The sequence below is a fragment of the Phoca vitulina genome, unplaced genomic scaffold (genome assembly GCF_004348235.1).
Source record: "Phoca vitulina isolate PV1807 unplaced genomic scaffold, GSC_HSeal_1.0 scaffold33, whole genome shotgun sequence".
NCBI classification, from domain to species: Eukaryota; Metazoa; Chordata; class Mammalia; order Carnivora; family Phocidae; genus Phoca; species Phoca vitulina.
In genome coordinates this window covers 1317119-1331342 of record NW_022589736.1, presented here as the reverse complement: position 1 = coordinate 1331342, position 14224 = coordinate 1317119, and the positions used below count along the sequence as shown (strand labels likewise).

At 58.8% G+C, this 14224-nt stretch overlaps 1 protein-coding gene across 5 annotated transcripts in view; it reads left to right on the top strand.

Annotated features, from left to right (window-relative positions):
- The window catches only part of CRAMP1 (cramped chromatin regulator homolog 1), a 57950-nt gene that overhangs the window by 33807 nt on the left and 9919 nt on the right, over positions 1-14224 (top strand). For 4 of the 5 annotated variants that reach the window (XM_032425684.1, XM_032425682.1, XM_032425680.1 and 1 more), the window contains 9 exons: positions 2852-2937; positions 3387-3510; positions 4489-4570; positions 4959-6122; positions 8443-8620; positions 10539-10720; positions 10806-10880; positions 13227-13308; positions 13980-14084. In XM_032425684.1, the coding sequence (XP_032281575.1) occupies positions 2852-2937; positions 3387-3510; positions 4489-4570; positions 4959-6122; positions 8443-8620; positions 10539-10720; positions 10806-10880; positions 13227-13308; positions 13980-14084 (2078 nt within the window). The remainder of the gene's footprint in view (positions 1-2851; positions 2938-3386; positions 3511-4488; positions 4571-4958; positions 6123-8442; positions 8621-10538; positions 10721-10805; positions 10881-13226; positions 13309-13979; positions 14085-14224) is intronic. The other variant, XM_032425681.1, reaches the window with a different exon arrangement.

The following is a 14224-nucleotide window of genomic DNA, read 5'->3' as shown; positions in this document are numbered from 1 at the left end:
GTTAGCAAAGGCTTACTGGGCTCGTCACGTGACTTTGCAGAAAGGAGAAAAGACCTCTCGTAGCAGAAAGGAAAGCCAGACTCCCGTGCGCATAGAGGAACTAGCCTGTTGTCTGTTTTGTCAAAGCAGCGACGGTGGGGGCGTTGCATGCAGTCCTCCATGTGACCCTCGATCAGAGGTCAAAGTGTGAGCCTTCTGCAGACGGTGCCTCTTAAAGCCCCGTGCACTGGTGGCGCGCCTGGCCTGGCAGTCGTCCTGCTGTGGCTCAGCTCCAGGGCGGGCTTGAGGACGGGGGACACGGACCACATCCCCGACTGTGGCCAGGCCCACGAGGCCTTCTGTCTGTGAGCAAGAGCAGGGCTTTGCCTCGGCAGGCTCTAACCTCAGGACACTCGTAGGAAGGACTTGCATTTGGGAGAAAAGAAAAGGGATTGTGATCTCAGGATGTCTTCTGGTTATACAAAAGGGGCTGCTCAATTTCACTTAAAAACACCTAAAAAAAAAGGAAGTCACAAAAGAGCAGTTTAACGGAAAACGTAATCATCACAAACACAGGTGCCTGGTGGCGCACCCCCCCCGCCCCACTCTGTGTTGTTGGTTTGGCACAAATGCAACAAGAAGTGATGGGCAGTGAGCCTCACCGGCCCAGAGCCGTTGCCAGAGACCGGCTGAGACCGAGCCCACCTTTCCCTTTCACACCCCCACAGCAGCACGTAGCCACCTCTGCTCTGCGGGGCCGGGGTGGCTACGCCTCAGGTGTTTGCCCAGTAGAGCGGGGTGCGCGTTCCACACACACTCGGCCCTCTGGACCACGCCGCCTGACGCAGTGGCGGGAGTGGGTCTCCTGGGGTCCCCTGGTCCCTTTGACAGCCTGCCCGTAGCTCAGCGCTGCTCATGGTGCCCGTGTCCGAGTCCCTGCACAGAAGGGGCTCAGCCAGTACTTGGGCACGTGCGTGCAATGGCAGCTGCCGTGGAGGCGTTGCCGCTGGAATCCCGTGAGACCGGCTGCCACAGCCTGGTCCTGCCCCATGTCACACCGCCCTGCTTGGCCTTCTAAACACCCTCTGGGGGCCATGGTGAAATCCGCTGTCTGGGGGGGTCCGAGCTGCTTCCCTTCCAAGGAGGGGGGGTGTGCGGCTTTGTTTCCTTGGAGTGAAAGTTGTGTCAGGGACCGCCCGAGGCCGGCCAGCTCCTCTGCTCTGTGCGCGCACCCAGGGCTCGTCTTCCCGGCGGCGCGCAGGCATAGTGGTCTCCAGTTTTAGGCAGTACTATTTCAGAATGATCCATCCTACAGCTCCGTGAAGCATACACAGATACGGTCGTATACAAACGTCCAGTGGTACAAACCCTAACCCAGCCACCTGTCCCCGTTGCCCTCCAGAAGTAACCATGGACACTAATTTCATGTGTATCTTTGACTTTTTTTCTCAGGGACTTTATGTGCATAAATATATGAATGCAAATTTAAGCATGTACATTTATATGGTTTTTTCCACATACTTGGAATCATAGTACACATTCTGTATTGCATTCTGCATGCATTGTGTAACTTTATCGCCGAGGTTGTCTTAGAAACAAAACGGCCAGGACAGAGCAGCTCTCTTCTGGAGGGGTCACAACATTCTAAGAATTGGTTATAAAAGCAATATACCAAGGCTAGAGCCTTTTAGAGAATATAAACCTGCATTTGTAGCCACTGGGTAGCTTGGCCAGAGCCTTTCCTGTGACTTCTCGGGGTTCTGCGGAGATTTTGTACCAGAAGCGCTAGCCTGGATGCACCATTCATGACTTCTGTTCCAAGCAGAGCAAGGGCCGCAGCATCCCTCCAGGTCCCCCAATCTTCCAGAGTTGTCTTGACTTCACTGTCATGTTTCAAAACAGCCAACCTTTTTTGAGTATATGCGAAGCATCCCGAGTGTGTATTGGTTTTTCCAGGGGTTTTTTTGTTTGTTTTTTTGTTTTTGTTTTTTTAAGATTTTTATTGATTTAGTTGACAGAGAATGAGAGAGAGAGAGGGAACACAAGCAGGGGCGGAGGGAGAGGGAGAAGCAGGTTCCCTGCTGAGCGGAGAGCCCGATGTGGGACTCGATCCCAGGACCCAGGGATCATGACCTGAGCCAAAAGCAGACGCTTCACCCACTGAAGTGAGAGGCACCTCACCAAGTGTGTTTTTTGAAAGGAGCTCTTTTCGTGCTGTTCTGTTCATCAGTTACAGGGAAATTCTTCATTTTGTGTTATTCTAACATCATATAAGTTATGGCCATGGCACTGTTCACACAGAGTGTTATTCCCAGCTGTGACAGATTCGGGGTCTGCCTGAGGTGCGTTTCAGAGAGCTCAGGCAAGTGGCACTGTGTCTAAGGGCTGTGAGTGGTGACTGTTCCTTGGGCCCTGCTGGTGTGGCTGACAGAGGGACCACAGAGAGTTGCTGATGGGGAGTGGTGGCCACCTCGAGGGGGGCTCATACCTTCTGCTCTTGAGGGACCCTGAGGACGAGGAGGAGGAGGAGAGAAGGGCGTGCATTTGATGTCTGACGGGCTTCTGCACAGTGGGCTTTCCGGGGATGGACAGCAGCTGGTGCCACACCACCTGCCAAGCCGGAGGTCGGGCATGCTTCCTGTGAAGGGCCAGGGTCCTCTTTGCAGTGCGAGGCATGGGCAGGAAAACAGTGGGACCTCCAGAATCGTGGTGTGGTCTCACCGTGTGCAGCTGCCTGTGACCCCGGGAGCTTCGTGAGGACCCTCAGCCAGGGCCCTCGTCTGTCCAAGCTCTCACGGGCCCTTCTGTATGTGCTTGGCGGGGAGCGGCCGTTCAGTGAGAGGCCTCACTGTTTCCCTCAAACTCTTCCTAGGGCCACCACCGTGCGCTACAAAGGGAGAAACCTGCGGATCAAAGCGCCCATGTGCCGTGCGCTGAAGAAGCTCTGTGACCCGGACGGTATGTGATCTCGGAGGTGGGGCTGCTCCCTGTGGCAATGGAGAGGCTGAGCTGGAAGTGTCTCCCAGTGGCTCCGAGTCTCCTTCATCTGCTCCTGCCCATTGGCAGCACCTGGACTCGAAACCCCTTGTCACAGCACTGTGTCCCCTTAGGAGATCAAGTTTAGCTCAGAAGCCACAGCCTTTTCAGACAAAGTGCCCGCTAGTGTCACAGGCAGGTCTCTGGTGGCCTCTTGTGGCCTGGTCCGTGGCTCTGGCTCACAAATGCGCACGCGGCCATGTTGGCGTTCTTTCAGAGCACGGGCCCCTGCGGCCTTCTCTGCCAGCCTTGCTTTCACACACAGCTTGCCCAGAGCTCCTCGTTGATTCTGTTAGTTGTGTGTCCAAGCCCGTGGCATTCTGCATCGAGGTTCACGTGTGCCAGGCTCTCACGACCCCTTCTTGTCACAGGCTTGAGTGACGAAGAGGACCAGAAGCCAGTGCGCCTGCCCCTGAAAGTCCCGGTCGAGCTGCAGCCAAGGAACAACCATGCCTGGGCCCGTGTTCAGAGCCTGGCCCAGAACCCGAGGCTCAGGTAACGTGGCCTTTGGCATCTCGGGGGAGAGGTGGGGTTCCCCCAGGGCACTGACAGCACATGGGGGAGCGGCCTCAGACCTGGGGGTCCTGGAAGCGTCGAGGTACAGTTCCACACCTGGCAGGGGCTCTCGGGCCAGGCACGGAAGACAAAAACATGTGGTTAGCAGGTTGATGGCGACAGAATCTTTCCCCTCAAAACCCCTTCCACGGCTGTCTTAGTATCTCTGAAGATTTGTGTCTGACGTAGACACAGGGCATCACTGTGAGTGTGGACTGTTTTTCATTTAGACATTAGACCTCTTTTTTGATTGAGGTAGAATTCTCCTAACCTACAATTAACTGTTAACTCGTTTTAGGGTGTCCGACTCAGGGCACTGAGTACCTTCACACGGTGTTGTAGGATTGTCCCCCCTCTCTGGCTCCAGGACATTTCATTACCCCAAAACCTGGTACCCACCACGCCTTCACCCCCCCCCCCACCCCCCAGCCTCCACCGCCAGTCAGATGTGCCCGTTGTTCACGGTTCTCGTAAGGGGAACAGTACATACGCTTTCGGTCTGCTGCCTGGCTGCTCGCACCGAGCCTGACACTCCCATCTGTGTCAGGACTTCTTGCTGCCACATGGATTTAAACTCTCTTGCTGTTCATTCAGGCTGGCCAGGCCCAGCTTCCTGGATCCAAAGGGCGCTAACAGAGTAGTGTGGTGGGTTGTAGCACGGTCCACATCCCGGGAGAGATCTCGTACAACCTGTAAAGGGGACGTGAGATTTACATGAATCTAGTGCTCTCCATTTAAAGGGCTAGTTTTTAAGAAAAGGACTCAGTGGCCCTGCAGGACCCCGTGCCTCCGGCCCCTCCTTTGACGCCCCTTCCGCAGTCCGTGGCCTCGTCTTGTCTTGTGGCCACAGCCTCGTACTCCTCAGGAGGGTCTCTCCCCTGTAACGGCCGCCCTGTCCTGCCTGTGGTCTCTCTGCAGGATGATTGTGGAGCTCCACCGGAAGGTCTCCAGCCTCATTGAGTTCCTGAAACAGAAGTGGGCGCTCCACGAAGTGCGGGTCGTATCCTTTTCCTACTGACACAGCCTCGCCCACACTCTGCAGCTCCTGCTGCCTGAGGACGCGGCCTCGCGTCTCCGTCCTCCGAGTGCACGGGGCCCCGTGGGCGGCGCAGAACGGGCACTGAACCGCTACAGCGCAAGCGGCCACCGTCTGGCCTCTGTGGCAGGGCTGGGGTGCGCGCAGAGCATCCCTGCCAGCAGGTTGAGTAAAACAAGCAAGGACACAGCCCCAGGCTTCTTGTGTCCTTGGCCACCTGCCAGCCTATGTCCCTGCTGGGAGGGTGCCCGTTGGGTGTGCCATCGGTGAAGGAGGAAGTGGCCGGCTCGCGCCCTTCCGGCGGCGCTCAGCGGGGCCTGCTCCTGCGGCTGCTCCTTGACTGCGCTCTCAGCGGAAGACGCTCGAGGACCGGCAGCTGCAGCACTCGCGATCAGAGCCGTCGCAGGAGAAGGTGGCGCTACACCTGTTCCCAGGAGAGAGTTGCACGCTCACGCCCCTGCCAGGGGTGGCCCGCGTCGTGCACTCCAAAGCCTTCTGCACCGTGCACTGGCAGGAGGGCGGCCGGTGCAGGCAGAGCTCCAGGGATGCCCACACGTTGCCTCCGGCCCAGATCCTGGGCATCCAGAGCGGGCAGGGCACGGCTAGGGGCCAGGTGAAGTGTCCACGGGGTGGTGCCGAGGGCAGGGGCCCGGGACGTCCCCCTCCTTCCACCGATGCCTCACAGAGCTCTGGAGAGAGTTCCCCTGAAAGTGCCCCTGGGGAGGGGGCCACCCTGAGCCTCAGCAGCCTAGACACTCCTGACAGGCTGCCCCCGGGGCTCCAAGATGCCGGGGGACGGCTTGAGAAGACCCCCAGGGCTGCTCCTGCAGAGGGCAGGGACGGCCCAGCCCGAGAGCCTGGGGATGTGACGTGTGCCTGCAGCCAGCTGCCGGAGCTGGAAGATGAGCTCTCCCTCCTTGACCCCTTCCCGCGCTACATGAAGTCCTGTCAGGACCTCATCATCCCCGAGCAGTGCCGCTGTGCAGACTTGCGGCCCTCAGGGTGCACCTCCCCAGAGACCCGCGTCCCCAGCAGTGCAGAGGTGGCTGACCTCGCCCGGGCTGGGGCGCTATCCCCTGTCCGTGCCCTACCGGGTCCAGAGCCTCAGCCCAGCCCCGGGCTTCAGCCGGATGTTTGCACTAAAGACTCAGCAGACGCCCCTGCAGAGGAGCAGCAGGAGAAGGTGAATCCCTCGGATCCCCCGCCTCAGGGACAGCCTGCCGCCAAGCCTCCGAAGGATGTCCCTGCCAGCCGGCTAGCCCAGCAGCTCCGTGAGGAGGGCTGGAACCTGCAGACCTCTGAAAGCCTTACGCTGGCCGAAGTCTACCTCATGATGGGCAAACCGAACAAGCTGCAGCTGGAGTATGACTGGCTTGCTGTGCTGGGCCCTGAGGGCCAGGCCCCCGGCGGGCAGGCCCAGGGCCCCCGCACCAGCTCCCCGCCCTCCACCTTCCACAAGCAGCGCCTCCTCAGCTGCCTCCTGAAGCTCATCTCCACCGAGGTCAACCCCAGGCTGGTGAGTGTGGGTCGAGGCACAGCCCTGCTGGCATTCCAAGGTGGGCAGCTGGGTCCTGGGGGGAGAGAGGCGGGGACCCGGGTGACTGGGCAGGACACGTGTCCTTCCCTCGAGCCGGGCTTTGTGGAGAGGGCCCCACCTCGCTGCAGACACAGGTCCTATCCTCCGTGGCTCACACAAGGCTCCAAAGACCACAGTGACCAAGAAGTCATCCCTTGTCAGGCTTCATGATGACGCTGAGCCATCCCTGCTGGCCAGGGGGACCGTGTGTGCAGAGGCGACGCGGTCGCTGTGGCCAGGAGCCAGGCAGGAACCTCGCAGATTGCAGAGGAGGAAACGGAAGGGTCGTTGGTGCTTGAGAGTGGCTGTCCTGGGAGCATGGTGGCACAGCTTCCGAGGAGAGAGTGGAGTGGGGAGGGGACGGACGGGGTGCCGGGACAGCGCTTGGGCTGGGTGAAGGGCTCTGGGGCTCCTCAGGGGGCTCCGTGGTGGGTGGTCCCTAAGCCTGGGGAGTGGCTGTGACCCTGTCCTGGGGCATCTGGTCCGCAGACACGGGGCGGAGGACGCCCAGTGGGCTTTCTGGGGTGCGAGAGAACTGAGTCTAAAGTAGGGGCTCCTGAGGTGCAGTGTGTGCTGCGTGCTTGGGCACGCGGGGATTCACCAGTTCCAGGAGCAGCAGCCCAGGGATCGGAATGTGGGGGCCAAGAGGGAGTGGAGCCTGGGGACAGAAGGGGCTGTGGGGACCCTGTGGACCCACGAGTGCTGAGTCACGTCTGCACAGCACAGCTTCTGCTTCTCCTGGACAGACAGCCCTCCATGTGCGCCCTGCACGGCTCCTCCACCCTCCCCTGGCCGCATCCCTGCACAGCTTTTGCCGAGGAGAGGGTGCCCGGTAGAGCGCACGTGCGGGGACGAGCGTGAGTGCAGCGGGAGAGGTGGCTCCCACGGGGTGGTGGGACCTGGGTGGAGACTGCAGGGGCCGAGGGGGAGGCCCGAGCGGGAGCAGTGGCCTTTAGAGGTAGTGCTCTGGAGGCTGGTGCCCTGTGGGCAGGCATGGGCAGCGCTGGGGTGAATGGACAGATGATGAGTTTAGAGTGAGGTTCCTGGAGGCGAGAAGACTGGAGGGACAGGAGCATGTCTAGCGTTCCGGGGAGGGGGCCAAGGGAGGCCAGCTCCCGAGGAGCCTGTGACAGCAGGGTATGTAGGCCCTGGCCTTGGCCTTGACTGGGAGAGGACTGTGGGGTGGCTTGGGAATACTGCAGAGGACTCAGAGCAGGGTGCTCAGAGCCATGGCCTGGAGTGGGGCTCTGCATCGCCGGGAGACTCGTGAAGAAATCCACGTTCTCTGCCCCCCGCCGCAGCTGATTGTGATGTAGCTCAGCTGTGAGAACCACTGGGTAGAGGCTGGAGTTGAGCTTGGAGCCTCTGCGTGGAAGATGGGCTGGCTGGTCCTGCGGGCCCCCCACAGTGGCGGAGTGCTGCCGAGCCACTGCGGCCCACACCCAGTCCTCTGGCCAAGCAGGACCTTGGCAAGAGGTGGCTGGGCATGCAGGGGCGCGGTTGGATGGTGAGACTGAATAATAAGCTAAGCAGGAGGGGACAGAGCAGGGTGAGGGGTGGGCAGGGGTCCCACGGAAAGGAAAAGGAGGGTCAGGATTGGCAGGGTTGTGCCAAAAGCAGAGGAAGGGGGTTCCCTAATTTCACAGGAAGGTTGGCCCCGGTGGCCCCGGAGAGTGGGTGCTGGGGAGATTGAGGAGGGGGTCACCAGGGTGAGGATGGAGGTGAGGTGGAAGGGGTGTCTCTGTGGCGGGGACCCTGGCACTGAGCACAGCCTGAGCCTGGGCCGCAGAACCCCTGAGATTGGCATCCTGACTCAGCAGAGGGCTCCTCGGCTGTGACTGTTTTAATTCTAGAAATTAAATCTGTATTTCCTTTCTCTGACTCACAATCGGGAGAGGCCACTGCGGTTCTCTTAGGCAGGCTTTTTACAAAGACGAGTTCGTGTCCCCACCATGCAGCAACCCCTCTGGCCTTCCCGTGTCCCCGCCTGCTTTCACCACGTGATGGGATTGCCTGTCGTGCCACCTGCAGGCCGCGAAGCCAGGAGGGAGAACGGTTGTTCCCCAGAGGCCCCACCTGCCTGGTGGCGGTTAAAAGTGGTGTGCTGCCAAGTGACGTCAGGAATGCTGACCTTTGCCTCGGGGGATATGTGATCTCTGAGCCCGTTGGAGCTCCTCATGCCTCCAGCTCTGGGCCCCGCTCCCTGAACCATCGTTCGCAGGCTGAGTCTGGCTTTTGCTGTGGCCCGTTTCTGTCCCAGGCTCCAGAAGGGAACACCAGCTCCACGGCTTCAGTGAGGCCCACCCAGGAGGAGCAGTCGGCTACGCCCCCAGGGAAGGTGGTGACCGTCAGCTCCCGGAGCCCCCGCTGCCCGCGCAGCCAGACTGCCCTCCGCAACAGCAAGACCTTCTCTCCCAGCTCCACGCCTTCCTCCTCAGGTGAGGCTCGGCCATCCTGCCTGTCTTTCAGCGCGTGGGGCTGTGCCGGAGCTGAGGGCACAGGATGCCCGACACCTGGCCCCACTCACTGGGTCACTGTCGTGCCGATGGTGTGTCAGAACGGAAATGCCCACCTCTCGCGGGGAGGGTGAGCGCTGGGCCTGTCACATAAGGCTTTGGGTCCTGGGGTACTGGAGCCATTCGGAAACACGGGGTGGCCCTTGCTAGTTTGGTCACCTTGGGGGATCTTTGTGAGGTCAGTGGAAGCCTTCGTAACATGCTGAATCAGGGGCTGAAAGCCTGAGAAGGGACTGTCTCCTTTTATGTTTGAAGAGTCAGGCCCGCAGGTAAGGGATTCCCCAGCCGTTTCCCGCAGTCTTGGAAGGAAAGGTGGGCTGACCTGCCAGTCTGAACTGTTGGTCCTTTGTCCGAGTTGTAGCCGGGGAATAACTTCCTTGCAGGGTCATTCCTTGGGTTTTCTGGTACCTGAGACGACAGGGGTTGAAGACTGGCATGTCCTTCGTGTGCCGAGCCTGGGAGACCTCCACGCCAGGCGTGAAGGGCTGCGTTACCATCCCTGTGGGTGCGTGCTCTCATTGCAGGACCCTGGCCATCCTGGTCGCCTTGAACGTCCTGCGCCAGCAGGCGTCTCTGCGTCAGGGCCACGTGCCTCATACAAGAAGCAGTCCCGCATCTGTCCTTAATCTGACCCACGCAGGTGCGGTCACATTTTCGCTGAACAGATCTAGTGTCCTGGGTGTTAACAGTTTCTAGGGTTTTGTTTTGTTTTTTTAAGATCTATTTATTTGAGAGAGAGAGAGCATGAGCAGGAGAGACATAGGGAGAGGGAGAGGGAGAGAGAATCTCAAGCAAGTTCCAGCACAGGGCCCAACGTGGGCCTCAGTCCCATGACCCCAAGATCATGACCTGAGCCAAAATCGAGAGTCAGACACTCAACCGACTGTGCCACCCAGGTGCCCCGGGTTATTTTCTCTTCCGAGCATGTCACCAGCTTTATGTGTTCTCTGTGTGGTGAATAGCCTTCCTGTGGAATGAGTGCTGTGCAGGGGGCCTCCGGGTAACTGAGCCTGGATCAGGTGTCTTTGCAGATCAGGGCTCAGGTAGCGATGGTACTCCTTCCTGCCCTCCACTCTGACTTCAAATTTTTGTAATTTTATGCGGTCTTTACCATCCTTTTTCTTTCTGAATGGAGGATGTTTCTAGACCAAGACACTTGCAGTGCCAGAGTCCAAACTGGTGCTCAGAGGGCCTGAGTTTAATTTCACAGCTTTGCAAATAAAAACTAAGGAAAAGGGGGCCTGTCCCTACATGGATTGAGGGTGTATGCAGCGGCACCCACAGTAATGAAGGCAGAGTCTCAGAACAGTGGCTCCGAGATAAAACATTTTCTGTCTCTTTATGTCTGGGCTGTCCTTGGTACAATAGAGATTTAGAACGGGGACCGGCTAACCGCAGCCCACAGCCTGCTCGTCGTCAGGACGGCCACACTCCAGCTGCAGAGCCCAGGGCAGCAGGGGCTGGAAGGCCCACCAGCCAGGCAGCTACTCTCTGGCCCTTTAAAGAGAAAGCTTGCTGACCTCTGGTCTATGCTAGGTGGTCTGAAAGGTTCTTCCAGCTGTCACATGTCTTTGCAGGCCTATCTGCCCTTCCCACTGGGGATCAAAGTGGCAGAGTGCTGCTGTGCTCTCAGAGCCATGATTCACTTACGGTGGGAACTGCAGCTTCAGGGAGAAGGATAGGAAGGCAGGGTTTGGGGACTGAAATTTAGGAAATGCTTTTTAAGCAAACGGAATCAGCTGTCCCTGTTTCTTCCGGTTTTCTTCCGGAGAGAGCGAGCTGCGTTTGCGCTGGTGATGCTGCCCGGTGAGTGGTGTGTTCGCGGTCCCTTGGCTTCTAGGTCTGAGAAACCCGCCAAGACCCCTGCTGGTGGCGGGCCCCTCCAGCACAGGCAGCAATGACTCAGACGGCGGCCTTTTTGCTGTCCCGACCACTCTGCCGCCCAACAGCCGCCACGGGAAGCTCTATTCTCCCAGTAAAGAAACCGAACTGACTTTCCGTCAGCACCTGAACTCCATCAGCGTAAGTTGGGGGGTGCGTGCCACGCTGCCGGCGGGGGGCCCTGCGTCTGGGGGCACGCTCTCACGCCCGCGCTGTCTCCTTGCAGATGCAGTCGGATTTCTTCTTGCCGAAGCCCAGGAAGTTGCGGAACCGGCACCTGCGGAAGCCCCTGGTGGTCCAGGTCAGGGCACCAGCGTGTGTCTGTGCCGCAGGGAGTCCTCGGCCTCTCCTTCCTTCTTATGCAGAGGATACACAGAGTAGTGACGGGGCCCTGACTGTTCCCTGAAATAACGAGAATCTTGGCACAGCATGTAAACCACTTGTAAAAAAGACAGGCAGTCCCAGGGATTCAAGTCCCACGTGTCCCACTTTAGGATATATTTGAGGACTCTCAGAGCTGCTATTTATAAATACGCAGCTCGCAGAGGCAATTGACAAGGTAGATGGAGTGGCCAGAGGCCAGACTCTCCTGAGCTCACGGCACTGAAGGCCAGAGGCCCCGTGGAAGCCGTCTGCAGACCCAAGGGCACAGCCTGAGAGTGAGAGGCCTGCGAGTGCGGGTGAGGCGGGAATTCTGTAATGAGTCCAAGCTTAGAAATGTATGGATGTGGGTTGTTTGGCGATAAACGTACAGGTCTCTGTTCGTCTTGCTAGTCTCTCAGAAATCTCTTCCTCTCTTGAGTTTAATTGACGTAGAAAGGAGAGATTGCATGGCAGGTCTCAGGCAGGGCGGTGCACGGCAGTCCTCCCCTTATCCTCGGTTCTGCTTCCCGTGGTCTGTAGCCGAGGTCAGCAGGAAGCGGGTGATTCTCTGGACACGTCATCAGAGGGTCAGCGGTACGTCACGTGCCTGCATCACTCGCTCATGGGGGCAGAGACGAGGGAGACCTTGCTGACGGAACTTTTGTTTCAGCGTATAGAATTGTTTTATTTTCGATTGTTGTTGTTAGATTGTTACCTGCCTAACTTACAAATTAAACTTTGTCACAGTTACGTCCCTGTAGGAAAACAATAGTATGTGTAGGGCTGATGTCATCTGCAGTTTGAGGCGTCCATGGGGGTCTTGGGACACGTGCCCTGCAGATTCGGGGACTGCTGTATTCTAGGTCCCAAGTTTTGTGTGCGTGTGCGCGGGCCGAGTCCTCACCGGCACAGTTGGTGAAGTACGGAATCCGCCCCGGCTGGACGGTGGTTCTGTGGCTCTTCGGCTCTCGGTCTGGGGTTGCGAGCCTGCACGGCCCATGGTGGTAGTGTTTGTTTAGCTTTGTAACAGCTTGATTATCGATGCGTGAGTCACATAGTCCGAAGGTCTAAAGGGCTTGCAGGTAGAGCAGCCATCCCCGCTGTCTGATCCAGGACATTTCCGTCTCTCCACAAGGGAAGCCCGTAGCCATCTCCTCAGATGCGCCCCTGCCCGGGGCAAGCACTGTCTGCACTCAGGCTCTCTGTCCCTGGGGATTGGGCTCTTCTGAGCATTTCACATGAATGGAACCACACATAGTATGTGGTCTCCTGCGTTTACTGTTTTGATAGAAAGTGTCAGCGGCACACAGCCCTTCATTTCCCTGCTGCTTTCCCGGCAGCAGGACGGGGTGGCAGCCCGCGACCAAGCCTTGCACTTCCTGCTGCCCTTCCAGATGGTGCACGTCCGCAGCTCCTTGCCGTGTGACCGGGTCACCCCGCTGCCTCCTGGCACCCGAACAGACCTGCTGGCCCTCCGTGTCGTTGGCGACCCAGTAGCACCCCCTCCTCTCTGCTCTGTGCTGACCCCGAGGGGTCACCCTGCTGCCTCCTGGCACCTGAACAGACCTGCTGGTCCTCCGTGTCATTGGCGACCCAGTAGCACCCCCTTCTCTCTGCTCTGTGCTGACCCCGAGGGGCAAGGAGACATCCTTTGCATGTTAGCAGAGAATACACCTTGCACCCAGAGCCGGGAGTGTCTGATGATGTGGCAGATACTTTGTGTTAATGTTTTATTTCTACGACCGTGCCAGCAGTTTCCATAATTCCCTGTGAGGCGGCAGCTGCCACACTGGCCCTGCATGACTCAGAACCAGGAGACCGGGGCCCATGAGCAGGGAGGGCGGGCACTGCATCAGCGATGGGTCAGAGTGCCTCATGCCCTTAGCTCGTCTGTCTTGCCAGGAGCCGCTTTATTTCTTTTGCCACAAGCTCGAAGGGGCCCAGATCTGGGGGTGTGTCTCGTAAGAGTCCATGCCCAGTGCTTATGATGGACGTACAGCACTGGGAGGGCGTTCTGAGTTAGCGCTGGGCCATCCTGACATCCCTCCAGCATTCCCTACAGAAGGGTTGGGTACTCTGGGTTCTTTTCAGAGAGGCCTAGTGTTCAGGGCTCGGGGTCCACAGGCACAGCTGTCCTCAGTGTCCTCGAGCCAGAGCCCCCATCTGGACACGCTCAGCTCCCTCTCACCTGGAATGTCCCTTATGGCCCGTCACCGGTTTCCTGAGTGATTGCTGGCGCTGGGGTCTTTCCGTCATCTGATTATCGACATTTTTCTCTCCACAGAGAACACTGCTTCCTCGACCGTCTGAGCACCAGTCCCACAACGTCTGTTCCTTTTCCATCCTGTCCAATTCCTCTGTGACTGGTAAGCACCTGGGCTCCTTGGGTAACTGTTCACGCCTTTCCTGTGCGTGGCCCCGTCTTCGGGAACGGCAGATGTTGGTGTCCTCGGCTCTTTGCAGGACATCCCGAGCATCCCTTTGTCCCTTCTGTCCACAAAGCCTGAGTGTGCTGGGCCCGGGCCACGGAGGGGCAGGCGCGGACGCCTGGTGGGTGGTGGTGTGTGGGCAGGTCTGTGGTGTGGGAGGGGCCCTGGCTCTGGGAAGTACGCTGTCTCACACAGCGGGCACGGCTGAGTGACACGCGCGCTGCGTAGGCACTGTAAGCGTCGACGGCTTCTCATGCTCACTCTCAGCTGCAGGACGTCTGGTGGGGGCTGCAGCGGCAGAGTCCTGGTGCAGGATTTGCGGCTCTGCCTGCCACTCAGGTCAGGCGCACCCCCCCCCCAAAAAGGCCCCCCATGGTGTGGCGTGCGGACTGCGGCCTTCCAGCAGCTCCGGCAAGCACGGTGGTGCTGTGTCCCCGGGGGCCGGGACTTTCTCCTTGTCGGGGCCTGTCTGACCTGGGACTTCCCCAAGTTGGCTTCTGACAAGGCTCAGCTCCCGTGGCTGTGGCTTGAAAGGAAACGCTCCACGGCCCCTGTTGTACGTTCGGAGGGTGTGGGCTGATGCATCTGCTTCTGCTCTTTCCCCGCAGGGAGAGGCTCGTTCAGGCCCATCCATTCTTCCCTGACCAAAGCAGCCCTGTCTCGGCCGATTGTGCCCAAGGTCCTTCCACCCCCGGCCACGGGCCACCTGGCCAGTAAGTTTCTGTTACCAGCACGATAGACACCATGGGAGGGTTCCGAGCGAGCTTTCTGTTCGCCTCCAAGCCAGTGTGTCCTGTTATCGTTCAGAGAGAACACGAGAGCGTTTGTCCTTGCTTGGAAATGAGGTGTGAGG